General features: G+C 36.3%; 1 protein-coding gene across 6 annotated transcripts in view; it reads left to right on the top strand.

Moving 5' to 3' along the window:
- LOC109600502 (uncharacterized) overlaps nt 1–27184 on the top strand; it is a 43760-nt gene extending 16576 nt beyond the window's left edge. For 5 of the 6 annotated variants that reach the window (XM_049967870.1, XM_049967866.1, XM_049967867.1 and 2 more), the window contains 8 exons: nt 9382–9643; nt 9705–9808; nt 17685–17962; nt 19139–19309; nt 24386–24533; nt 25427–25729; nt 25796–26092; nt 26635–27184. In XM_049967870.1, coding sequence (XP_049823827.1) covers nt 9382–9643; nt 9705–9808; nt 17685–17962; nt 19139–19309; nt 24386–24533; nt 25427–25729; nt 25796–25974 — 1445 coding nt within the window. In that variant the 3' untranslated portion in view covers nt 25975–26092; nt 26635–27184. Of the gene's footprint in view, nt 1–9381; nt 9644–9704; nt 9809–17684; nt 17963–19138; nt 19310–22057; nt 22193–24385; nt 24534–25426; nt 25730–25795; nt 26093–26634 lie in introns of those variants that run through there. The other variant, XM_049967871.1, reaches the window with a different exon arrangement.
- The last annotated feature ends 643 nt before the right edge of the window (nt 27185–27827 follow it).

Genomic DNA, 27827 nt, shown 5'->3' with positions numbered 1-27827 from the left:
ATATCTTTCATGATATTTTTATAGTATAAGGTACCTCAAACCATAACGTTTCCTTCTCCCTGTTTCAAAGTGTTTGTAGTACTGTATCTAGGGTCCAAACATTTGTTGGAAGACGTATTGTTTATCATCTGATTCTATTCTCGAAATTTGATTCATTTCAAAGTACTCTTCGCTTAAAATTTTGGAGGAATTTATATATTTTTGTTCAAACACTAAACTTGTTCGAATATTCTTTTTTGGTTACTGCTAAAATTTGATTCAGTCAATCTCTAATTGTTTCACTAGACAGACATACTGACATATAACCCAATTAAGAAATTTATTTGTTTGTGAAAGGATTTTTTTGTTAGGACGTTTTCTAATTGTGTTTTTAGTATGTTGTTTCATATTTTTGGGAGTATTTTAAGTTTCTAGCTATCTCATCAATATCTAGATCCGGATAGTCTTAACTGTAATATTTCTTTCTTCTAACTGTAAGTAAAATATTCAATAAAAAAATATAAATTCTACTATTCTTAGTAGAATTTATATTCTCACTGTTAAAAGTATAGAATATTGAAAATCATTTATGAAATATCTTGTTTAATTTTAAGTTTCTCGTACCACTACTGTATATGCCATATATGCATCGTTTAAGAGAATTTCTATGAATTTACTTAATCTCCTTAAACAAATCATGAATTAAAATGCCATAAATATCAAAAATTCTAATGCATTAACATATAATTTATTTTTTGAATGAAACATAAAAAATAATATTGTGATAAACAGTGAAATGATATTATTGGACCTCGATGGAATGATTCATAAATTTCATATTTCAAGTCCTATGGCGAGACTTTGAAAACTTTCTAGCCGGTAATCGAATTTAGAAACGTTCATTTTCCCTAAGTTTCCTACGTGTGTAGTGGGCAGGCGAAAAAACCTGCGCGTTGCGTGACCCTCGACGCCATGGGACGCAAATAAAATACTCGGTGCCCGAGACATTTGCATAAACCGGTCGGACTACGGTAGATGCTTTACAGTGGCATACCGTCGCCGGTTGCTAAACTTTAAACGTGAAACTTCACGATTCTGACGACGACCTTTGGGACGTTCGATTTTCGAGGTAAATAAATTTCCCTCAGTCGATCCGTCCGGATGGGTTCCTTGGGTTGCGGTGATAAAACGTATCATCGTTCGTCGTCCGGATTCGGAAACCGCTCGACAGCCTATGTGCAAAACTGGTCGCCCGTTAAATTGATCTCATGCATACATTACGTACGAATGCTAATTTTATTTTTAGAATATTTAAGTAGATCATTGAGTGATTGATACGAACTGACCTTACTCACCGGTCTATATTTAGAATTATTATAATTTTTACACGGGAAACCGATTGCGTTCTCGTTTATTTGTCTTCGGTCTGTTTTTGTTGCTCGCGTTCGTCGATAGCGTCCGGAGTTCACCTAGTACCTCTGGCTGTCGCCTTGGGTATAATTAAACGTTTATCCTTTTCAAGTGCCATGCAAAACAGTAATTAATAAGCGAGGCGAGAATCTGGGTTAAATTCTTGACTCAAATTAACACAAACACAATTCGTATATAGAACTAAAAAAAAAAATTACTTTCTTACGGTACCAGTTACAAATATTCTAATCCTCATAATAGGTACTACTCACAGAAATGAGCAGGTAACTGTTATTCGACTGTCATAAATAAATTGACGTGTAATAAGATAAGTTTTACTGCAAATTGATATTTAACTTTAACCAGTGAATACCTAGTATACTTAAGACATTTTATAGTTCGTGCCTGCATTTATTCTGTTAATGTTTAGTGGACGTTAATTTGCCAATGGGCTGAGTAATAATTTGTTGAGGCGAAGACGGACGTTTACATCCGCATTTGGTTCCTTTGTGTAGTCGTGCAGAAATTTTGCACGTTTACGATAGTGTTGTAATGGCGGTACTTAATATTATTGTTTACCGGCGCATTCGCCAATTATTCAAGCCGCTTAGTCGACGCCGTTCTTTTAAAAAACTATCAACCCAACAATTAATTACTTATCATCGTTTTATTCGGCCATTTTATACGGAAAACAGTTGTATTTTATGACATGGTTACAATTACAACACCGACAAAAATCGTAAAACATATTATTGTCGACAGGTGTCTTTAACTAGGAAATGTGCTTCTGTTGTAGACGACACAAGCGATAACGATAAGAAGTACAGTTCAGATTTGCCGTAAGAATGTCCTCGGATTTTATGCTGTTGCCACATTCGTGGACGAATTTAAATTGTATTGTTGATGAGGCAGACGGCTTGACACACCAGTCAAGCACCATTCGATCCGTCATTGAAACAAATTTGATAGTTTATTTTTTATAAAACAGTCCAAACTCAATTTTGTGTTATTTTAGAGATGAATATTTATGTACCAAGTATTAGAATTTGGCTGATCAAAATTTCTATTGAAATCACTCTCAATCTCACTCGAAGTTGATTATTATTTGTGAGTTTTCGGTTGCTCCGACAATATGCATCATAGCTGAAATCCCATCCAATTTCATCCATCAGGAATTTCGTTTTGTGTATGTGCAAACCGAAAATTGAATTAATCCCATCTGTAATCCAACAAAAATCGTTTTGTGCCGCCGCCATCTGGGCATATGTTTGTGTGGATGCGGTCGATATGTAACAGTAAATTCGTCCGTAGTGTCCCACCATGCATCCGATGATTAATTATCTATTGCGTGCCGTAACTAAATTGATTTTTTTATCTGCATAAACGGCCACGATGTGACGAATCGTCAACGGTGAATTAAAACTAAAACGCACTTCGGAATAAAGAAGAAGGTCTCGGCTCACGATTACCGGACTGATGTCACTTCTCAAACTTGTTCGGATTTAATTTGTGAATGTGAAAAAATGCGGTTTCTAGTCGATGCGACTTGTGTCCGAGTCCGTTGTACGGAGATAACAGTACAGGGAGGCAAAAAAAGCCGAGGCAAATAGAAGACTCCAGTCGAAAATTTCATGCAGAGGCGGAGACAATCCTCGCTGACCGCGTCAAGGCCGTCGGATAATTGAACATCATCCGCAGGGTTTAATTTTTTGCGGTCGATCTGGAATTCTTTCCACAAAGTCGAACGTCTGGGACCCGTCACATTCTCATAATATTCCGCGAAATAAAAAAAGAAACGTTCGTTCTTCATCGCGGCCAACTCTGCGCCGCAGTTTCCTCGACAACAACACCGACAAGGTGACGTAAGAGCGTCGCGGTACCACCGAGTGGCTCCGACGCCGCGTGACCATCTCCCAGGGGGGAAGGTGGGGTACGAAACGACGGTGTATGTCCGCACGTAACCTTGTCAAGGTTGTCCGATTGAGGTTAACACACCCGGCGAGGTGTTGTGGTCGCCGCGATCTTTCCAGCGTTACTTCCAAATCAACAACAACCATTACCAGTCAGATGTCGAACGTCCCGTTCCCTCGAAATTGGTCTGTTTTCAAAACGGCATGTAAACAAATGGGTCGCCTCTTGTCTTTTTATTTGTCCATGGGGTGGTTTTTTTGCTCGGGGCGGCTACCTGGCTTTCATTAAGTTTTAATGACTTAGAATTTCGGACGATTATCTTGATGCCCATGACAAACAATTTAGGCTTTGGGTTAAACGTTTTCGAAGGTTTTCGGAACACCTCATTTAAATAATCAAGTGGCTCCGTCCTTTTCAAAGCCGTAACGTGTTCACGATGAAAAATTTAACACGAGTACAGTACATGGAAAATGTGTGAGGAACGTTAACCTTCTTAACTAACTCCAATAACTGTACCAACATATGGACGTCATGTGATTTAATTTTCAAGTCATACGTTTGTGTCTCCAGATATGATTAATGCCTAAAACGAACAAAAAATAAGTTGCCCATCCAACAGCACCAGCAGATCTTTCAGATGGTTTTTTTCCCGGGAATTTTTGTCAAGCGAAATGAGTGCGCATATTAAGTGGTGCCTTTTCGAAGAAATGAAAGCAGAAACACGTCGCGTTCGAAAAAATTGCCGCAAATTACAGCAAATTACCTCCCCGACACTTTGATAGTGATTATAGTGGTAGACAATTACGGGCTGCCGTTTCTTGCAAATCTACTGCGTCGAATCACATCCGTTTATAAATTGGAGCGTACCAAACGAAACAAAAACAAGAACGGCCGATGGAATGGATTCGAGATATCCACCTCGAACGGACGATAAACAAAATAATAATTCTTTCGTATTAGCATACTTCTTGGCGAGGAAAAGAATCGTTCTTTTAGTGGGCATTAAAAATATTTCATTCCGTCGAGTCACGTCGATTTTTTGCTTGTTAATTCCCTCAACAATTCCGATTAATAATAATTCAGTGGAGTTGTAAAGTTCCAGCCTTTTCTATCATCTTTTAAAATGCTAAATTGGAATGTGTTGGTCGGGCTAATTAACAGCACGACCGATCTCCGTAAACGAAACCGACTGGACCAGTAAAAATAGAGAACCATCGCGAATGGTACAAGTTCCCTGAACGTCTTCAATTTGCATCGATTAAAAACGGTGTGCAACGCCGAACGTACGTATATGTGTGTGTGTATTTGCTGTCGTCGTTTTGCCCACCCGTCCGTCCGTCCGTCCATTCGGCATCGCCCCCTAATGAGGCGCCGCTGGCTGAAGGCTGTTCCAAGGCCGAACATTGGCCGATCTCTTCGTTAGGTACCTTTACGAGGTCGTTTCTACACATTGCTCTCATTATGCTATTTGTGTGCCGCCTCCCCTCGCTGGTAGCGAGCCGGCTCGCTCGCGACCGACGCAAAAACACAACCGAAGAGGCGCACCTCACGCCACACCACCAAGCCACACCGTGGAGAATAATTATTCAGACATTTTTTCTTCTTAATTATTCTTTCATCCCTTCACTTTACCTGAGGATATGAACAACAAATTGTAGTTTCGAAGTTTCTTGTCGGATTTTCTACTTAAACACTTTTAAATCTGTTAGCAAGTCCAGAATTACTTGGATTTCTTGGTTTTCTTTTCATTTATTTCATCACTAAATTGGACTTCGACATAATTCTAGGAGTATCCTTTGAGCCACCATCTACAGTGCGTTTTTAGTGGTTCTTGCTCCCAGATTTCCCCCCGCAACGCCAACAATGAACGTTCCAGTCCATCGCCTTGGCAGCTCATCGGGCGGACGCGGGTCAATGTCATCGGTTGACGATGTTTTTCTTCTTGCACGGGTCCTTCCAGAAATAAAGGTACCGCATCCGAATGGTGAATTCCACGGTCGGCCGCAGGAATTCGCCGTAATGATAAGCGGCCATAACGCAATTTACCCTCATCTGGGTGTTGCGACCGACATATTGTGCACGGTCGGGGGGGCCGTTGTAGCAAGTAATCCACAAAAGTGCCATTTCGCATCGCGGAAAGTACATAGAAAAAGGCTCTTAACGCTGACTGTGGAACGTGCAACATTATATTAAGACAGAAAACAGCAATATCACGGTTGTTTGCCAGGCGAATCTGTGCATATGTAAGAACTGTTCGGGGTACGAGGATACGAGTTCAGTTACCTCTTCTCCTCTCTCGTTCACTTTATGTCGATGTCTTCTATGTGTGTGTGTGTGTGTGTGTGTGTGTGTCGATGAGCCATCGACTGAATTCAAGTGTTTGCTCAAATTTACACGGCGTATCTCGGAAAATTGTTTGATTCGAGTAGATACCGCTGCACGAGATGCACTTCACTGTTTTATATTTTATTATTTCAGTCATTTCCTTTTTCTAGATGTTGCCTTAATTAATCACTGTCGCAAGTCTAATCATAGATGACAATCGTTAATTGAAGCTGATTTCTGTGTGCGATTAAACATGTTAACAGTAAATCGATTCGTTTATTTCGTAAAAATCTTCAATTATCGAATAACTGAACTAATAACACAGTTTGTATAAAAATTAATTAGGTAGAACAACGGGTTCGTTAATTGATGTTGACAAAAAGCGGCTTCGTAACGATAGTACGCTCTCAATTATAAACTTGTTACCGAGATATGGTGGTTGTAAGTGAAATCCACTTCCTCGCCATTTGTATTTATTACAAATTAAATAACGTTGTTAATTGTCAATTATAATACAAGTCTGTCACTAATACGATTTTAAAGTAAATATTACTCAGTTTTATCTCCGTCTGTCTACTTAAACATAATTAAAACTAACCAGGTTATCCAGAGCCAATGTAATATTTATTTAAATATCTTTAATTATCTTTAAGATGCAATTCTGTGCTTTCAACAATTTAGTTAATGAATGGAACAAAAATGATAAACAGATTATTTATGGAATATAAATTGCCTAAACGGGCTCTCATAAGTAAAATTTTTGCATTCGCACAGATGTAAGATCTGTTTTATTGCAGAGCTTAAATTAATTCCGTTTAGAATGTCCCGCTGAAAATAAGAAATAGAATGACTATCCTAATGGATTCTCGGAAATAATTACTGAGGTCTTAATGAAAAGCATCTGGTTATTTCTTGACTGGTAAATAAATAGTCTTGCACACGATTAACTCCCCATTGTTCTACCCATGTCGTTCGTCGACTATACACCACATTTGGCAATTGGACAAAATTAGAATTGTCAGTGGGAAAATAGAGACGCCTGAATTTAAAGTATCCAGACAAACGAATAAATACAATAACAATACCCGAAACGAGTTTTATACGGGTCAGTGTAATATTTGCAGGATCCTAAAGGTACTGTTACAATCGACGACAGTTATCTAATAAAACGAAGAATTCCTAATAATTACAAAAATGTCTGCAGACGATGGGCAATATTTGCATATTTAATATTTTTGCTAAAATTCTAAGAAAACAAAGGTGGTTAAGGTGTAAAAGAACGTGAGAACGCGTGGATTTTATTACGGGAACAGTGTGGTTGGGTTGCTAGTAATATTTATGTTGCGTTGTCGTTGAGCAAAAAAATGCAACATCTAGATATAATTAATTTGTTCCAATTTATGTTTCAAAAATATTAACCTACAAGAAAATAATAATTAATTAAATATATGAAACAAATATCTTAAAACATAAAGTATCAGAAGTTTATAATGAGTCGAACTTCCTCTTTGATTAAGACTCAGAAGTTTAATATATTCCTGGCAATATGTGAACGGACATTATCTTGCTCTTAGAGGTAAGACCAAAAAAGGTGATAACTCCGTAGACCAAAAGATCTTATATATAATCCCCATTGAACTCATCCTGTTTCTTGTGGCCAATAATCTATGACGAAGGGCTTGTGGCTCTGTTGTAGCTTTGGTCCGGAACACTTGTTTGAAATGAAGAAAAGAAAACAAAAATCCGTCAATACGTTTTCCAATTGACTTCAAATTTTATTCATTTATTATTTCAATAGGTATACCAAATTTTATAAAAATATGCGTTCTGGGTGTTGCGTTTTTTTACAGGCAGTACAGATATTAATATAAATAATTCGTCAAAACCGTTAATAGTTCAGATATGCTAAACAAAAAATTCTTAATAATTAAGAGGGGGATTAAGATTATTGGGTTAAAACGTTGTGTGAATTTTTTAAAAAAAAAAAACGTTAATATATTTTAATTAGGTGTTGACTGCTTTGCCACAATAAAAGCAAGAATTAAATGCACGTTTGTATTAGATATTTAAATGAACGCCTCTAATGGTGTCGTTCTTGATGTCCAACGTCCTACTTACTTTGGAATTTTTGTTTTTAATCAGTATTAAATAGTTTTCACATCATTAAATATATTTAAACTTAAGTACGTTATGCGGCATATTCATATTAATGCTTGGTCGGTTTAATAAACGTAATTTTACTAATTTCAGGCAGATAAAAATCAGCAACATAGTTGCTTGTATGTTAATTGGCCGCACAGTAGCTGATATTTATTGAAAAAAATTAATAAGCTTTAGTCAAATTAAGATTTCGACTTGCGATATCGGTTCATCGATGCGTTAACTTAAGCATATAAATTGATTGATTAGTTAGACACCACCGACAGAAACAAATGTTCATCGTTGGATTAATCACTTTTTGATTACTTTTTTGTGTGCGATTAAATTTAAGGCAAATTTTCCACAGCAAGCGGGGAAAAAGATGAAAACTTGTTCTATTACCAAGTGATTCCTTATACCGCGCCTGAAATATTACCATCTGTTCATTTTAAATTATACGTTGTTCAGCAGGGTAAAAAATCACTTTAGTTGTGCAAACATATATTTTGTCTTGTCACGGTGCAACTTGTACATCGAGGATATTATGTTCTCTGGCATCGTGCTCACAACACCATGATTTATGGTTGAGCAACTTTAAATTGGGCTGTCTCTTCAACTTCTAAATAAACTGGTCCACAATTTGTTCTTTTAACAAGATGCAAGACGGATATTTGATTCCGTTCAGTGTCTTGTGTTAAATGGCAAAATAAATTTTGCTTTCAGTTGAACAGGTATTCGGTTTCCATGTTTACTTTTAACGTGATCGAGTATAATGCACCATGCACCTCCGCGTATAAATAAATGATTTATGTAACGGATTTATTCCATAAAACGATACAGTCTTAAATATTCCGTGCGAGGGAATGAGAAAACGGCAAAAACAAATTGATGAAATTTAATTAGTGATTTTATTACTCATCCATATTCAAGTAGACAACATAAATTATTATTATTAACGCACAATATATAAAGATAATTAATGGTAAATGCCATACGTCGTTCTTATTTAAGAGGAATACGAAGTAATTGTGCTCGTTGCTTACTCACACGCCATTATGAAACGCAAGTCTTCCTTTCAGACAACAGGAAATAGAACAGTACCAGTAATTGGCAATGACACTTGCACAGTACCCTTTTACTTTCCATGAATTGTCTTGCAACATAAGTCGTACGCATTTCTCACAAAGTACCCAGGCTCTAAGATTCCCGACACGTACACGTTCACGGAGGACTTGAGCTGTTGCATTGGTCAGGAAATTAACATCAACGATTTACAGTTACCGAAAAAATCGACATTTATTTAATTGCGAAATAATTTTTGGTAATTTAGTAAAAGTAATAACTTTTCGGTAGCATGAGCCGCGGGCGATATCACATAGAGCTGCGGTTTACATCCAGTGTTTATCGAATTGGTCAGATGCACTGCCGACCAGTAGAAAATAATAAGCCGCAACACTGTTGTACTGTTATAATGTTTGTGTTCGCGGTTTTCGGTTTAATGGCCCTGAGAATGTGTTTGAAAGGGAACGGACATTACGAAAGTGCATCAGGAAAAATCAATTAAGAACCCGCCCCGTCTAATTGTCCGTTTTTAATTGCTTTAATAAATCATTACAGATCCCCAGCTCCAGAACCAGGCGGGCTACAGGTCCGAACTGCAGGAGAGGGCTTTGGTCGTGTCACTGCAGATGTTCAATCTGATATTGGAACGTTGCGTTTTCCTGATAGACGAACACATGTCGACAAATGCCAGTCAAATTCATCTCATTTCGCAAGACGTCAACACGCTGCTGCCGGCCATCAAGATCTGGTGCGACTGGATGTTGAGCCATATGATTGTCTGGAATCCTCCACCGTCGACCCAAGACTTTAAAGTCGGGTAAGATAATTGCCGCAAATTATTTTTGATGTTTTCTTTATTTATTTTGTTTTTGTGGCAGGACGATGGGCGATTGCTGGGACAAACTGGCCAAACTGATGAACCAGTTTGAGCAAATTAAAGACACCAACCCCGAGCTTATGTTGCTCACTGAAGAGCGAGAAGGTAAGTTCTGTCAAATTTAAACAATTTTCAAAAATTTTTTATTCCAACTTGGTTATCAAATAACAATACATTTATTAGTAAATACAGTAGTTGGTCATTATTACAGGAACTTTTTAAAATGTTGTATATTTAGTCTTTGATTTAATGTGTATTTTTAAAATAATATTAATTTACTATTGTAATATTACATATATTTTTTTTTAATTGAAATGGACCTAAATATAGAGACATTAATTTTGAAAGGAATTTTTAATCTTTTAATCTGTCTTATTTGACATTATGTATAATATGATTTTTGTTTTATAATTTTGGGCCATCATCTAAATTTATAACATTTCTATGTCGAATTAGTTTATAAATATAATTCTCCAAGTTTTCTATTCCGTTGATGTCTCAAGATTGATACGGGCAAATCAAAACATTGATGCTTTGGTTTTTTAACAATTTGTGACAATTTTGGATTAGTGTTTGGGATCGTTTTCATGTTGAAATACATTTATTAAGACCATCGTTTCTTCAATATATGGATGCAAATTCTCGTGTAATATATATCCTCTTCATAAATTAGCTTAAGAAGAAGCATGTCCGTTAGGGTGGGCCAAGAAAATCTATCTATTTTCTTTAACTTCTGACACTGAAAAATTGATACTGACCTTTAAAAATGCTCTCCAAAGATGAGTCCTTAATTTTAATAGGAAGGTCCTCTCCATAAATTTTTTAATAACACGGGAAATGATTGACTTATTTAGTCATCTCTTTACGTTTCTCTCAGTCTTAATAACGCTGAATTATAATGTTTCTTACAGTTTCACTTCGACCAATAAATAAATATTTATAATAAGCAAAAAAAGTAAGTAATCGATTTAAATTCACATATAGCAAAAAAGACTAAAATATAAAAAATTATTATAAATTTGTCCACTAAAAAGTAAAAAAGTATTCTTAATAAATAAAATTAAACTGACTAATTGAACAGTAACCAAAAAATCAAACGTTATAGATAGTATCAACATTATGACCACTACTGTAAGTGGCAATTAATAACTTTACATGGTAAAATAATTAAGAAATTTAGAAGTAAAATATAAAAAGCAATTACTTTTACGGAATTGTAATTGTAATGTGTAATAATAATAATGACTTCAGCATACGAGTACGATGAATAGAAATCATGAAGAAATTGTACGGAAATGCGATTGTGCATACGAATGGTTTAAATCACGATTATATTAACAATAAAACACATATTGTTGTTAATAGCAATTAGAAACGAAATGCATATCTCTATAGTCTTGCATACATGATTTTTTCCTGCAACGATTATGATTGTATTGCACTTTACACGTACAATAAATATTAATGAGGCAGTTTTATGTTTATGAGTCCCCATAATGCAAATATAAATAAATTAGACTAGAGGTAACTCATATAAATATGTTATACGGCCGGGGACCGTTGATTTATGGCATTACTGATTACACGACTCCCCGACGTTTAAGCTGTTATAATGCAGGAATTGATTTCTGCATCAGCTGCACGATCTCAGTTCCTTAACGCCGTAAAATTCACGGTGCTCCTTCTTTTTTAATTCAATTAAAACGTCGTACTAAACCCCCAAATGTTAAATGCTTAAAGTTATTTTATTATTGTTACTGGGTAATGTGATTGATTCATCAAAGTACGTTAACCTGCGAATTCTCGGAAAAAATGTAATATCTATATTTTTGCTGTCTAATAAAGAACATTTGCACATCTGAACCGATACGGTACGCCGACTAGTAATTTAACTGTGGCAGTAAAAAGCGAAATTATACAGTTGACAATAATTATTCACGGTTAACACCTTTTATTGTTTTTGCAGTTCGTATTATAAATAACGTGGAGGAACGAAATTTCAATAGTACGTCGTTTTTGCGTTTTTTCACAAGAACATTGACATCGCCCATCGCAGGTCTTCTACCGTGGAAGAATACCATAAAATTAACTTACAATTAGAATAAAATTATTTTCGTTCGAAAAAAAAAAAATGATACGTTGGCGACATAGTTGACCTTTTGATGGAAGTGGGTCAGCCTGTTTGGGGGCACTAGCGGCGTAATACACAAACAAATGGGTAATTACCGCCGTGGAGGTGCATCGAAATAATGATGTGAAGATCTATCCGGATCGAAGTCAATAACTGTACAGTTAGTTAAATAACATGCCCGTCGGGGAAAAAACACAGTTGCCCGATCTGCGGCGCAAAACTCCAAATGGATCATTAGCATGGCGTAATTAATTCCTAAATTCGTCCGCGTCCACCAATTTTTTTGTTGTCCGTTGAATTGATTTCTTTTTTCGGCTATGTTGAAGGTGCATGCCACATTAAATCGTGTAATGGCATCAATTGCAACTAGATCGAACACGCGTGTCGATGTCGAAACACGATGATTGATGGATTGGATCTGAGGAATAATTAACTGAAATTAGCCATTTCGACAAGATGCACGACGACAGCTTTAAAAACGTAAAACGCGTTCTCTCGCACATCAACAATATTTTTATGAGCCATCAAGTGAGTGTTTTTAAGACTAAACACTTAAGCGTTGTTTTTTTTGTAAATAAATTTATGGATGACATTAATATCGATTGTTTTAATACGAATTAACTTTTCAATCATTTGCATAATGTTCATACGTCTTCATAGTTATCAGCACTCATTGCTAAACAGCTAGGAGCAAGATATTATGCTAATAAAGATTTGCGAATTTACGACATCACTCCTTTACAACTTAAAATTATTTGCGATTGTGAGATCGTCGATAAATTAATATAGTTTATTAATAATGCCCGCACTTCAATACTCAGTCGGATGTACCGTTTGTCGCCCACAACTTATAAGATTACGACTGTTTAGCATTTAATATTGTTATGAACCTGTGGTGTTTTCCGCTTATTATTTATTTAAGAAGCGATACGTGATGGATTCCAGCTCTTTTTTTTACGGCGATGCCGTGATTGATTTCTCGAAATCAACTTACTGTCATAATAGCGGGGCATCGACAAATTATCAATTTCGGATATCGGGCGGTGTGCACAAAAGCCCGCTCCCAAAATTACCATATTATAAGTATTAAAAATTTCGGACTTCCAGCGGTGACGCGCAAAAAAAAACAATATCACGATAATATTGATTATAGGAGCTTTGTTTTATTATGTATCGATGTTTTTTTCAAACTTGCTAACAGGTGTTTAATGTGCCAAACAATGATCCGTTTCTTGTTTGGCCTAATTGTTACTAGGATAACGTTTGCGAATATGTGTGACTGTAGTTTTGTTATAACAATTTACATTAATAATTAATTATTAAAGCAAATTTTAATAAAAAATTAATGACTTTATTGTTAATTAAATATACAATTTTCTGCTAATGTTGGTACTTCAAATATAAAAATTATACAGCCATAATGTGCTCAAAATCATAACAACTGTTAAAATATATTAATAATGAGTTGTACTATCTACTTGTGCTGGATGTAAGGACCTTATAATGTATATTGTTTTTTGTGTTATTGTTGTGTCTACTGTGTGACTGGTTAATCTAATTTTATTCGTACTTTTTTATTTTTCAAAGGACATAATTTTAGAAACTTTAATTTATGGTCTTTCATTGCTCTTTGTGAATTTAAATCGATTATTTCATAGAGATGTTTTGTGTTTTATAATTATTTAATCATTTGTCGAAGTGAAACTAAAAAAATATAATTACCAAGATCGAGAGAAACAAGAAAAGATAGCTAAGAATTTATGGCTAAATAAGTCAATAGTTTCCCGTATTAATAAAAAATTTAGAGAAACTCTTAGTTACGAAAAAAAAATTGTATGAGTTCAAAAAACTTGAAAGAAAATCGATAACTGGATAATTCAAATGTCAAAAAACGATCCAATCTTATCATCAACTAAAATTAAAGCCAATCTGGGGGAAATAGAATTTGCTGAAATTAATTCAAGGACTGTGAGAATATAGTTAGTGGATTGTCTTGTTTATAATACACTCAACCACAGAACGGTGGGGTAAATTTAAAATAAAAAAATTATGGTTCTGCTTATGTTTAAACATTCTACAGAAACAAAACTAAAACATAAGAAGTTTTATACTTTATACTTACACTGAATTAATATTAAATTAAGTTTACATTAAATAAAATAATTATGACCAAACATTTTAAAGTTCCTATAATAATGACCACTACTGTATATCCAATAAAGAATTTAGATTTTAATATATTTAAGTTAAAGCTTGTATATTTATTTTATTTTTAATTTAGTTTTGGTTGTATTTCTAACTATTGTTAATTTTGTTTAATAATTATGGGCAAAAAATAATTTTTTGTTTTCTTGACGATCTTGTAATTTCGTAGGACCAATTAGATTTTAATATGATTTTAATGCGAGTATATTTGGCGGTCGGTTAGACGAATTTTCTAGCTTCAAGTTTAATTCCCTTAAACATGTTTTACGCACGAGTGCGTGTCGTTATTTTTGACTGCATTAATTTACCTAACGGACCTGTACATTTTTAAACAAAGTGAATCAAAGTACACTGCTCCAAAATTTGTTACGGATTTTATAAGTTTAAAAAAATCTCGTAATTTTTCAAAATAAATTCTTTTATATTAGTTATTAGTAGTTGTGGGCATACTATAAACTATAGTCATATTGTCACTTATGTAGTATGTTTGATAACAACAATACGACAATATAATTGTTTGTTTCGTTATGTATTTATTAACCATCAATTTCATCCCAAAAGTTTTCAATTGAATTGAGGTTTGGACATTATGCTGGCCAAGACATTATACTTACTCCTTTAGAAGGGAACCATTTTTAACTAACCTAGACATGTGTGACACTTTAAACTCGTGTTATTTTTGGCAAATGGAAGAATATGATTCTCTGGAGTGTCACGAAAACGAAATGATCCTTTATGCCGTTTATCTTTTGCTTGGTTGCTTTACTTATGAACCCTTTTTGATATAAAAAGTTATATAAAAACTATGTAAATAAAGATACACGTATGTAGAGGGAGGTATGAAGAGCTTAGACACTTAATAATTATAAAATTAATTTAAATTAAAAAGAATTGTTATTTTAATAAAATTGTTTTTTAATTTGTTGCTCTGTAGATGAACGATAGTGTATGTTGAAAATTTTATTAAACTGAATAATGATGCCTCATACAGTGTGTCATAAATGGTGGATGCGCAGGTTTATTAAATACCACAAGTATTAATTATTTTCAATTTTTTTAATAATTCAGAATTATTTACAAATACGGTGTCATTATGCACGGTATGACTTCCCGGTAAAATCCGTTTGTGCCACCAACCTGTGGAAAAGTGTCGGTGAAAAATTATTTGGTGTAACAGCCGTGAATGGATATCAATTATAATTATCGTTGTGATTCGCAGAAAACACCTTCGCCGTATAATTACTACTGGTGGCCGGTTCGGAGGCCGAATGGGAAAAATGCGCGGTATCACGTAACTATAATTTTCTCGAAAACGCTTTGTGCGGTCAGCAGTTCTCTCCTACTCATCTGCTCGACCCGATCTCGCCTGTGCTGTGCAAATTGCATTTTTGATTGAACTCGCTCGACAAAAACAACACCGTTTCCTACGAATTCCCATGCAACAACCTGTTGTGGAATTATCGGCGGGGTGCAATTTTGTATGTGCCTTTTTTTCCAAATTACCACGACGATGATCAAGCTTTCAGCAGCAACAACAACAACAACATCGACAAAAAATTGTTTGTGTTTATCTCAACGACGAATATTCACAATTGCCCTTAATTGACCCATTACCTAATTGATTAAATAATTCTCGTTAATACTTGTACATCCCCTAAAACCTTAATTTACGTCTGGACGCCAATAAACACAACGTAGTGTTGATTGAACGCAATATTAACAAGAAATGAAAAAGTGAACATTCGTTTAATGAACCGACTTCTTTTATTTCGGAGGCATTACCCGTTTAATTGACTGTATATTTTTTTCTGGTGCAGGCAATCTCGGCGCACAATTGACTGCATAATCAGCATCCAGTAGCGGTCCGGTATCTGTAATAAATCAAAACTGTTTAATAGGTTCCCTTGCCCAATCCACGCATTATGTACAGTTGGTCCACGCGGTAAAAAATCGACTTGCATTTAATGCAGCACACAATTTATTACAACAATTAAACGCCATTACGGCGTACTTAATGATTTTTGAAAACGAGTGAATCGTTACAATTCTTTTCGGTTTAATTATTCAGTTAATGTATAATTAGTAAGTCGTACCATCAACTGGTTGTGGAGAATTATAATGATTAATAAAAGGTGCTGATCATTATAAAAAACCACTAATAACCGATTATGGATAATGAAGATGTTTTGTTTAAATTGCAGACATATTTGAATAATCCAAAAGTCAATTAATTGTGAAACTGACTTCTGCTTACAATATTATTGTAATTAACTGGTTACACACATGTTTGGCAATTTAAGTATTCTAGAACATTGCATTTGTGACCGATTTACCAACACACAATACCAAATTAATGGTGTTATTTGTTATGAAACGTAATTTTTTATAATCAGTTAATTTTAATTTATTTAAAATCTGCAAGAATTATCCCGCTGATTGATCACAAATAGATATGAAATTACACTTTCTGATCTATTATGTTACATATGTGTTAATTACATAATTTTGAGCTTTATTTTTAATCTTTTGTAAATGAAACTGCAGATTTGGAAAAGCGAAAGTTATCTCTGTAGAAATTATTTAATAATAATTGTTTGTAAAGTAGGTGCACAATAAAATCCAGACCACAATATCCCAATGGTTGGGTATAATTATCTGATTAAATTCTTGTTTTTCACCGAGACATGCGACATCATTTTCGAAGCAAGAAATATAAATCACCTCAAAATTATCGGCCATACCAATTAATATTTATTAACGTAATTGATTGATTCCCCTTTCCTGTTGAGATACGAGAATCCAGTGCATTAATATCGGGTTTGTCCTTACGGTAATTGTCATTGATTTTAACGGTTCTTTGCGAAGAGCATGTAAGGTAGTACCAAAAATTTCATCTTTGATACTCGAATATCTTAATAATTGCTGGCAGTATTTCTTACAAATAGCCTGTTATTTCCATCTAAAGCATAGTATTATTGTGTTAAATTATTGTTTAGACAACAACAATATTATTTATTGTCCATTAAAACACAAATAAATTTAGAAATACAGATTAAAAAAATAAAATATTTTGAGACTATGGCCATGCCATCAATTTTACCAATTTTTGAACTAAAAATGTTCAGTTACTCTAATGTCAGGAATCCGCAGTTGCTCCGTGCTCAATTATTGAAAGACCACCCTGTTGGATGGCACCGTTTACTTTTGTGCATAGAGCACATATTCGTGCATCGACATAATCCACAACACGTGAGGTTACATCATAATTTATAAATGATGCCCGCTACCTCAAATCGACCTGCGATTAAGTCAATTATGAAATCAGAATTGACAGCGATGCGCGTTTGCTAGAGAGAAAACCGACTGTTTGAAAACATAATCAAGGCGTGAACGTTAAAAAATTGCTGCACACATTGGGTATCTTGTAATTTACATATTTTCATGTAATCACACTTTAGTACGGCATTTTTCAGCTTTTTGTTTTCTCATATTGACTGCGTAATTGGCGCATTGTGATGTGTGATTGACAGCGATCAGAGTGGTATTGGCGCACGTACACGCACCGGAAACAACACATCAATTTGTTAATAATGAATTTTTCGACAGGTGTCCAATGTAGCGATAATAAATTTATTTTGCTTCCAGGATATGAATTAGTGAAGCTGCCGGAGGACGCCGTTTTATGCGGTTTCACACCCCTAACGTACAAGGACACGACACCATCCTACGCGTCCAAGGACCTGGACATCGAACTTGCTCAATTTAGTCTTAGGGTCGAGAAGTTGCTGTTCTTCGGCACCGAGTTTGTATGTGGCTTGGAACCTCCCGTCCTGAAACTGGAGATCGAGGACGGTTTCAGGGAGTACGTGTCGGTGGTTTGCACGAACAACAGCAGAGACTCACCCCCTAGCCCACCGGAATTGGTAAGGGAATTTTTAATTCGCTTAAAAATATTATATTGTGTGGTACATAAGTTTATAGTATATTTTATAAGTAAAAACGTTTCATAAGTAATTAAATATCTGTTAATATATATTTTTATATCTCTATCCAACAATATAATTTTTAATAAACAAAAGGTATATTAAATGATAAATAAATAAATTAGAATAAAAGGGAAAATAGTAAAATATTGTTAAAAAAATATTATTTTAAGAATATGTTTCAAGAGTTCAAAATTACTTTGTCCTGCTTTTAATTCTTACACTCACAAAAACATTAAAACTAGTAAATTAATACATAAATTATTGTAATTAAAATAGTTTATTATTCAAACTTTGAGTAGTAATAAAATGATTATTAATTGCATGCAATACAGTAGTGACCATAATTATAGCAACTTATTAAAATATATTAAAAATATAAGCTGTTGTCTCTGTGTTTGTTCTCTCTACTATGCAATTGATCAAATTAATTTAATTCTGACTAAAGCATCGATGTTTTGTCTTCCTCGTTGCAATCTCCAGACTCTACAGAAAACAACAATCCTTTGTAACCAAATTCTACACAAAAGTTTTACAGATTTAAATGGACTAATAACAGTAATTCAAGAAGTTTGAAGGCATATAGACTAGATATTTGGAAAATAGTTGAGTCTATGTCAGGGAGATGGGTGAAAATTATAAAACAAAAGGATGTTATACAAATTGTTAAATAACACAGAAAAACCTTTTCAAAATTAAAATTCCTATATGTAATATTTATAAAAGAATAATCTAAAGTATAGTTTTTATAATACTGTATAAAACAACAATACAAAGTTAATATTACTTTAATAGTTTACATTAAATAAAAGAGTTATTATCTAAAAATTTTACAGTTTAAAAAATTACTAATAATGACCATTATGTTACGTATGGTCTCCACAGCATATCGAGTCCGTAGGTCCTAAATATTAACTTGAAAGCCTGAAGCTCGGTATTATTAAAATTTAATGTGACTGGGAATATACGAATTCCCATGGATTACGACATTGCATTATGTGGGCTCGGTGCACATTCAAAATTTATACCCCGGTTATGAAGAATTATACGGTATAAATCAAGATATACGATCCCGAAATTGTATGTGTAATTTCATAAGCATTGTTTTCTTTTCAGGATCCACGCAACGACGTTTTATTAGAGAGTGTCAGTGGTGAAGAAGAAGAGGAGGACTTAAGTGAAGACATTTCCTCGGACGCCGGTCCCGAAATCAGACATTTGCTCAGCAGAAAAGTGGAATTGGAAAGGAAAAACAGAAGACAAGACGCCCATCTGCAGAGAGTTAAGGTAGGCACGAAAAATTCGTCTTTAGATATAACGAAACGGTGATTTTAGAAGAGATTATAGTTTGATGACGCGGATATGCATTTTCATTAATTAAGATCGCGCACCCACGGTTTAACTAATTAGGTTTTAAGTGTGCACAAATGTTTAAGCTGTGGCCTCTTCCTGGTTGGGTCGCTGTTGGAAGCGGCAGCAAGCGGCAGCACCGACGAGCATCGGTGGCTTAATGTATGTGTGAAAATCAGGCGTGTGTGTTATCACATCCTACGGTAATGAACGCGATTTTTGCCCGCGATAAAACTTCTTATAGCCGTTTTGCGTGCAATTATTCTCCGTAAAATTTACAACATAATATAAACGCCCTCTTCTTCGCCAGTGGTCACAGGAGCCGGTCGCTCCCAACATTCGTCTATTTATTGCTTTCGCACGTTCGTTTCGTTTATTTAAATCCTCTTCAAACGGTCGTTTTACGGTTCTCCGGGAATTTGTATACAATGTAGCGAACGCTTCGATCGCTAAAAATTGCGCTGCGCAAACGGCCAACGGTAGATGATCGAAAAAATCGAAACTATTTGATTCCCTTGACCCTTGCATCCCAACCAGATTCTAAACTGGAAACTGGATTTCTCCCATTATGTAATGTTTTGATTACCGTTAATTGTGATATTTGCGTCCTGCTGATTACCATACAAACATTATACTTTGTACGAGCAATAATATTGGCTAATCATTTGAATAACGTTGCAAGAAGTCATTTTAAACATTCACCTGAAGAAAGAGACAACGCAAACAAAGTCACATTTTCCGACTTTCCGACACGTTGAACGGGCACAAATGAAGTATCTCACAAGAAAATGTTTCTTTCAATTGGACAACTCCGTCGAATATGTGCACGGACCGCGGTGATAGACCCGTTACACTCGTGAAGTTCCAATTTGCGAAGGCAAGTCGGAGCAAGGAAAAAAATGATCGGCCCCATTGGCTCATTTCCATCTGTCCTGGAAAACGAACACCGTCGAGATCGGGCACCAACCGACACGCTTTGTGTTCCATTAAAGTCGTGGTTCCAAATGCACAATAACACAGAATCGACGCTGTTGCTTGTCGGTCGTGTCGGCGCGGACCCCCGGCCTTTCGCCTGGATACCCCCGATCGTGATCGTTTTGCGATCCGACTCCGTTTCGGATCCACACCGTCCCCCTCGGTCAAATTCATGATTCAGATGTTTTCGGGTTAAGGTCAGGTTATAGGATTGTTGGACGCTATCGGCACACGGGTGTTGTGTGTCGGGCGCGATTGTGCGGCCTGGGATTAACACGCACGACCTGTCATCGAACCAATATGCGGACACAGGTGATCCTGACTTAATTAGGGCCCATTCAGCATCGAACGTCGGTATGTGGAACGACTAAAAATGGGACTTCTCGAGACGGTCGTCGATTGTCGATTCTTCGGGTACCGTTAGGCAAAACAATTGCCGGCTAATTGTTAATAGGATTTGTGTCTTTCAATTTATCGCTTCTGGTTAAATTTTTATTATCAATGGGCGCTTACACTGGTTTGCTCTTATCGGTCGGCTACGCGATCGAGTTTCGTTTCTTTTCATGGTAAGTGGTTTGTTGCCGTCAATATTGAATCCGCCAAGTCCCCATTAAAACACCACGTTGCATTAATCCAAATTCGAAGCAGGAGCGGGCATCTGGGTGTCGCGGGTCGCCAAGAGCGACGGTGTGTCGGAGGCACAGGGCCGTGGGAAAGCGTGGGAGGTGGAACGTGTATGTGTGTGTGTGTGTGTGTGTGTATGTGTGCGATACTTCCTCGTGTGACACAAATCGACGACGATGGCCACGGACACTTGCCGCTGCGAGTCAGGTTCACGATGGGCGGGTTGTGCGAAAAAAAATTCTAGTCATTAATAACCCCGGGGCTCGATGTGTATCGTCGAGATTCTGATGTGCGATCGGCTGTAAAGTTCATCACATTTTGCTCAATATTATTAGCCCACCATTTTTTATGGGATTTTCTGATGTCTTCGAAAGATTGTGAAGTAACTGAGTGTGAAAATCTATTTAACAAAAACGACGGTATTAGCTCTTTTCAATTTTATGGTATTTAAGATGACCAACATTAGCACATTTCCATTTACCTAACAAGCAAAGATAACACTACTTCGTACGGGTTTTCTAACGACTAATTACTGATTAGTTGGTCCATTGTCTATTAATTATTGTAATTTAGGGTTAATTCCATTCATTGTGAGAATGTTGCTACTCCGTTAGAACAAGGATATTAGTAAAAATGAAACAAAAGGGAAAACTAATGCAGATCCAATCCCACAATCTGTGCATCATTTATTGTCGTGTGGGTTAATTACACATGCATTTCGTAAACACATAAACTCAAAACGTAGATGTAGTGGTGGTCAAAAAGTCATGTCATCGTGATGGTCCCCCATAATGAGTATAACGGTGACCGTTTTCATCATCGCATCGTTTTTTTGCGATACATTCGGATAAATAAACAACGATTGCGTACCTAAAGGCCGTTTGTTAATCAAAGTCAACCGGTACGGTGGATAATGCGGCGTGTAATTAGAAGAAATAATAGGAATTTCGAAGCCGAAACACACACAACGGCAATCACACGCAGACCTTGAACTCTTATGCAGGCTGACCCAAAAAACTGAGCTAAAAGCCCGCGTGTGGCTTACATAACAATTTGAGGCGAGTAACTAATTTGTAAAAATTACAGGTATCTCCTGCGTATCCAATTTATGGCCGAAGAGTACGATTTTTAGGCTTCGAATATGGCACCAATGGTACCACACTATAATACCCTAGAGAGATAGTTTATAATCAGAAAATAAAGTCTTCTGTATCAATAATAGTCAGTGTTGTTTTATTGGACGGCAATAACCATTGGCAAAAGATAATCACGGCAACACGAAATGATATTTCGCATTAGCGTTGCTGGGTGTGGCGTTTTTTCGCGACGGAGAGGCACATATTCTCAACGGCCGTGTTTTAAGAGTGGCACATCCATTGTACTAACCCAATTCCCATAGAGACTGCGGATTCGGCTAAGGGGCAACTCGTGAGAATTCTCGTTCGTATGCATTAATATCGGGGCTGTGGTAGTCGCCTATATTTTCTCGTAAAATTCGGATGGCAGTTTTATGATGATTAAAATCAATTAATATGTTATAACCGTTAACGAAGCCGTCTTTAAAATGCCTAAACAGTGCTGCGGCACAGGAAATGGTTGGGTAAAAGTGTCAATTTGAAACCCATAAGAAATTTTATAGGCCGTCTTCTGGTAGATGCTTACCTTTTATGGATATTCCTAGCATTTATTTAATATTTAATAACAAGCATTACGTCAATTTGTCTATTTGTAAATTATGGGTTATAATTTAAAAGGCTGCAAGTGATGTTTCAGCAATTAACTTCGCGATAAATAGTAAGGCAGGATGGTTGGATACGTTATGTTTCCTTGGGCAAATTCTATCTGACATAGTTAACTTTTAATAGCATATTCTTAAACATACTTACCAAAAATATCAGCGAACAACAAATTATGCAGGAAATGTCACTGCATTACCTATTACTAGTATAAATTTACTACCCCAACGTTGACATTAAATTATAATATTAGAATCTATTTAATCACATAAATAATGCAAAATGCCAGACTGTAACAAAAGCCTCATCATTTATACAGTCTGGGTTGTGAAATATTTCACGATTATGCAAGGCAACACAGCTTAAAATTGTCAGTTCTAAATGTAAAATCAATATAACTATAACAAATTTCAGCATGTTGCATAATAAATAGCTCAGCCACGTAACGAAATAAATTGACTGCCTCCTCCACCCCATTATGTACATCAATACAATTTATTGAAAATTTTACAAAAAGTCACGAAACAAAAATAAATTAAGCATTGTTGTAATAGTGTGCGCTTGTAAATTTTTCGTCGCCTTTTGCATATGTAATCGACCCGAGCCGGTTTACAGTTACAGCTGTAACCCAGTGACGCACAATTCGTATGGGCCAACGGGCATCCAGACGATAATTGTTTCTCTCAGGAGATAAACAATGGGTGCATTGAATGTACGCGGCCAAGTTGCTTCGAAAAAATGCAAAGAGCTATGTGATATGCCGACACCCACACATGTTCTCAGGGTATTATGTGAAACACTTGTTTGCATGCCACAGATCAGAGTGTGTTTCTAGGTTCAGATAAATCAAGAGTGCACACAATGAAATTTATTGGCGTTATAAGTCACATTTGTAAAAAGGTTTTCGTCAAATCGTTTTCAAAGAGACACATTCCAGGATGGAAACGATTCCCATTTGAGAAGCGAGGTGTGTGGGAGTGTCCGCATTCCTGTTCACTTAAGCCCGACATCTGTTAGCACACGAAACGGTGCTCCCCATGCGACAATAATCGCTTTGTGGTCGCTTTAAACGTTTTAACGGCCTCCTGACATGACAAGATGGTGCGGCGCCCTAAATGACCCATGCATTGTGATGTAAATGATTGGTCGTCGCTCGTAATTCACCTGGATTGGCGCATAAGAAAACCGCGGAATAGAGCGCGGCATGCGTCCCGCGACCAGAAATAAAACGGGATGACGGAGTGTCGTCGTTTGGCAGCTCCACTGCATCGGTACCGTTACACGCGAGCTCCGTGATCTTTGCGCCTTTTACTCGCCGGATTAATTGCGCGATTATTATTTTAACCGTGCGCTCGTTACTGATTTTGTTTTCTTGTTTTTAATTTTATATGCCAACTTCGCCGGGATAACTTTTAATTGAATGCGTCATTATCTAGAGGATTTCATAATGAACACACTCGGCTTTTTTATTTCCTGGAGAAACGGCCAGTGCAGTTCCGCTTGAATCCATTTCATATACTGACATCCGCCCATTCGGTTTCCTCTCTTAAACATGTAAACGCGTCATTTAAAAAGTTGTAGAAACTTAATTAGGAAGTAGCGTCAAAATGATGAAGCTTTCAGTGGTGTATGTATTTTTGTTGCTTGTTACGCAGTAATATTTATATTTTTGTTTCAGAAAATCTTAAGCCAATCTGTGGTCAGCGTCCACGTGGAGGTGCGACCTAAATATCTGGTCCCAGACACTAATTGTTTCGTGGATCACCTGACGATGATTTCAGTTATTGCCTCGTCACATTCTTACTCACTCATGGTGCCCATAGTTGGTGAGTACAAACTCCAAAATTAACTTCAAAAGTTACACGAAATCTTTTGTTCACTAATGACTGGAATGTCACTTACTGTGAGAACAAGGTGTGGTCGAACAAATCACTAAAACAAATATGTACGCCTGTGTTCACACATTAAACTGAATTACCATATTGCACTATTTAAATTATTTACACTGAAGGATATTTCATGAATGTTCCGTTATCCAATTAACAACCCTTAACTTTACTCAGGTCTTTTAATTGATGGAATAATTGTAAGTTGTAAGGAAACATTTCGCTGAAATTTTCTTGCTCATTAGGCGCCAAAATGAAAATCGTAAAACAAATTATGCCCCATAGCGACGAGGAGAGGACATTTCCCTCGGTGTCTTCTGCAAATATATCTTTTGGTTTCATGGGAGAGATCTAATAACTTAAAATTAACGATCAACGTTTACGGGTGCGTTTTGTGAATTAGAATTTATCGACAATATAAGCAAGCTTTTATTTCGTCAAGAACCGAAAGAAAATGACCACATAAATCCTGCTAGAGGGAGCTTATTTACTACATTTTTTATTATTAAACACAAACTTATATTATTTAAGACATTTTGGTACATTCTTAATTGTCATAAACAATGTCATTGCTAGAAGTCAATGTCCTTTTGCACATGCTTAATGTGAATAATTTGTTTCAAAATTTATTAGTGCCTATTGTCTTGGCCGAGATGCAGGCGGTTCCTAGGTTACAATTACACGGTCGTAAAGTGCAAAGATAAAACACTTAATTGAAAATTAACTGTGCACATGTTATTCCCGATTTTACAATGTTGACCAAACTGCTGCTTCTCAGAAAAATTTGACATCTTCTCCAAACATACAATTACTGCATTAATCGTTTATTCCAGTTCTTAGCGAATTGGAGGGTCTGTCCAAGGGTGGCAAATCCCCAATGCCAACGACCCGCAAGAGCCCCGCCGACCCGCAGCACGTGTTGAAAGTGGCGGAAGCCGCACGCAAAGCGTTGGACTTCCTAAAGAACCGCCATCAAAGCGTCAAGTGCGTGACAACGAAGGGAGCCATTCTGGCCTCCGTGGCCTTCACCACCGAAGACGATTCAACACTTGACGGCGGCCTCACCAACGACGACAAAATCCTAGCCACCTGTCTGGCTTTGTGTCGAAATCACAGGGAACAGCCCACCGGAGAAGGTTTGTACCACCATCAACGCAAAACGGCGAACGTCTTTACTAAAACATGCCCGATTGAATTGCCAGGTGACGGTAGCCAACACGTCGAGGGCGCCGAAAGCGGGGCGACGGCGCCCCGCCAGCTGTCACGCGAGGTCGTCCTGCTCACCGACGACCGGAATCTGCGCGTGAAGGCGCACGCTCGCGACGTCCCGGTCCGGGAGCTGCCCGATTTTGTCCATTGGGCCGGCTTGCTGGGCGGATGAGGGGGGTGGTCGTCGACGGGGGCGCGCGCCCAGCACCTATAACACGCACTCCGTCCGTCCGTTTTGTCGGGCGGACGCGGACCAGCCAGTCGCTGGCCGCACCTTCAACGTAACAATGGTAAGTGCTTTATATTTGAAATGTGTATGTCAAAATTTAATAAAAATAAATGTACTCCGAGCTGTATTGTTGTAAGCTTTCGTATCTCGATTGTGACCCCTTAATTAAATGGAAGAAGGGAAGAATTAATGATACCGTCAAATGCTATTGGATTGTTGTCGAAACTAAAGATAAAAATCTGCGTGACTTGATTGACCGGACGATATTGATTTCCCTAATCTGATGAATCTTTTCGATGATCTCGGCCCGCCTTTCACTCCACAAACATTATGTAAATATTGTTGATCGGACCATGTTTAATATTACCTAATAATTAATGTGTTAAGGCAGGTTAGGTTCTGTTTCACACTTGGCTGAACAACTGACGGATTATTATTTATTGCTAAATTATTGTTAACGAAGCAATGTTTGGTTATTGCTGGCTGATCTAATTAGGATCGGATCAATCAACTATGATAATTAACAAGCGAAATCAGATTGCTTATTGATTTTCAAAACGAGCCGTTGAAATGGAAAAAATATATGACCATTTGTTTTTGCAGGTTCCCGACGAGGCTGTTGACTGTTTGGCAAGACTTACTTAAAACTAACACAAATTTAATTGTTATAGTTTGTAATGATTACCTACTAAAACTACCTTAGCGAACTTTTTAAGTTTGAATCATCACAATTTTAATATATATTTTTATCTATTAGTAGTATATAGACCAACAAAAAAAAATATGTGAACAGGTTGTGTGCCGTCTATTCCCCTCGGCAGTTTGGAAAAACCAACTGTGCCATTTTTGTATACAATTATGACAAATTAACTTTTTTATATATACCGGACTTATTTAACGACGTTCTAGCATAACCTTTGGTCCCTTTGGGCTTCAATTTTAGTATATAGTATATGTACTTAATTTACTTATTTTTTACACTTGTGCCATTGATTATTGTTCTTGGCAATGTTTTACTTGTATATTTTTGACTTAGGTATTATACATTTTATTTTTAACTAAATAATATCATTGTTAAAACTGCAATTATTTGCTCAGGAATTTATTGTATATATAAAGTATATAAATAAATATATTATGAATTGTGTTCAAATATTGTATTTTATTTTAAATTCCCCACGAAACATTAAAAATATAATAAGGTAAGTCTCGTCCCTAATCATTACATCTTTATATTCAAGAAACTGGGTTTATTAAACGAATTAAGCCTTATCTGAACTGAATTCACTGCAATATAATTTCTTAGAGGTCATCATTTATTCACAATAAAAGAAATAAACCCGTCTGGCCGAATGTATGTTTGGCGTCGCGAACTTTCATATCTAACGGTACGCATTGTTTATATAAGAATCTATTGTCGAATGCGAAAAAACTGGGCCCGTGTGCGAAACGACTGTCTTTGTATGTCCGCGATGAGGTTAAAAGGTCTGTTAGATAGGAAAATATGTTAAATGCAGATTATTTTATTCGCATATATATCGTCTCTTTTAAAGTGGACATTACAGACACGCGAATTTTGAATACAGCCTATACCGTTAACTAACTTAATTCCATCTGGAAATTATACGAGGAATTTTGCGGGAGCTTCCAGCGTCATCATCACTTACGATCATCTGTAACCCGTATGAAATAAATAATTTAATTTAATAGCACGAGTGAACACGACGAGTGATAATTAAAAAAAGGAACATAAAGTTAAAATCTAACTCTATTTGGACATAAAACGAATGTTTAAA

The sequence above is a fragment of the Aethina tumida genome, chromosome 5, assembly GCF_024364675.1.
Source record: "Aethina tumida isolate Nest 87 chromosome 5, icAetTumi1.1, whole genome shotgun sequence".
In the NCBI taxonomy this organism is placed as follows: domain Eukaryota; kingdom Metazoa; phylum Arthropoda; class Insecta; order Coleoptera; family Nitidulidae; genus Aethina; species Aethina tumida.
The sequence above is the reverse complement of the archived record's forward strand: the minus strand, read 5'-3'. Positions and strand labels throughout refer to the sequence as shown.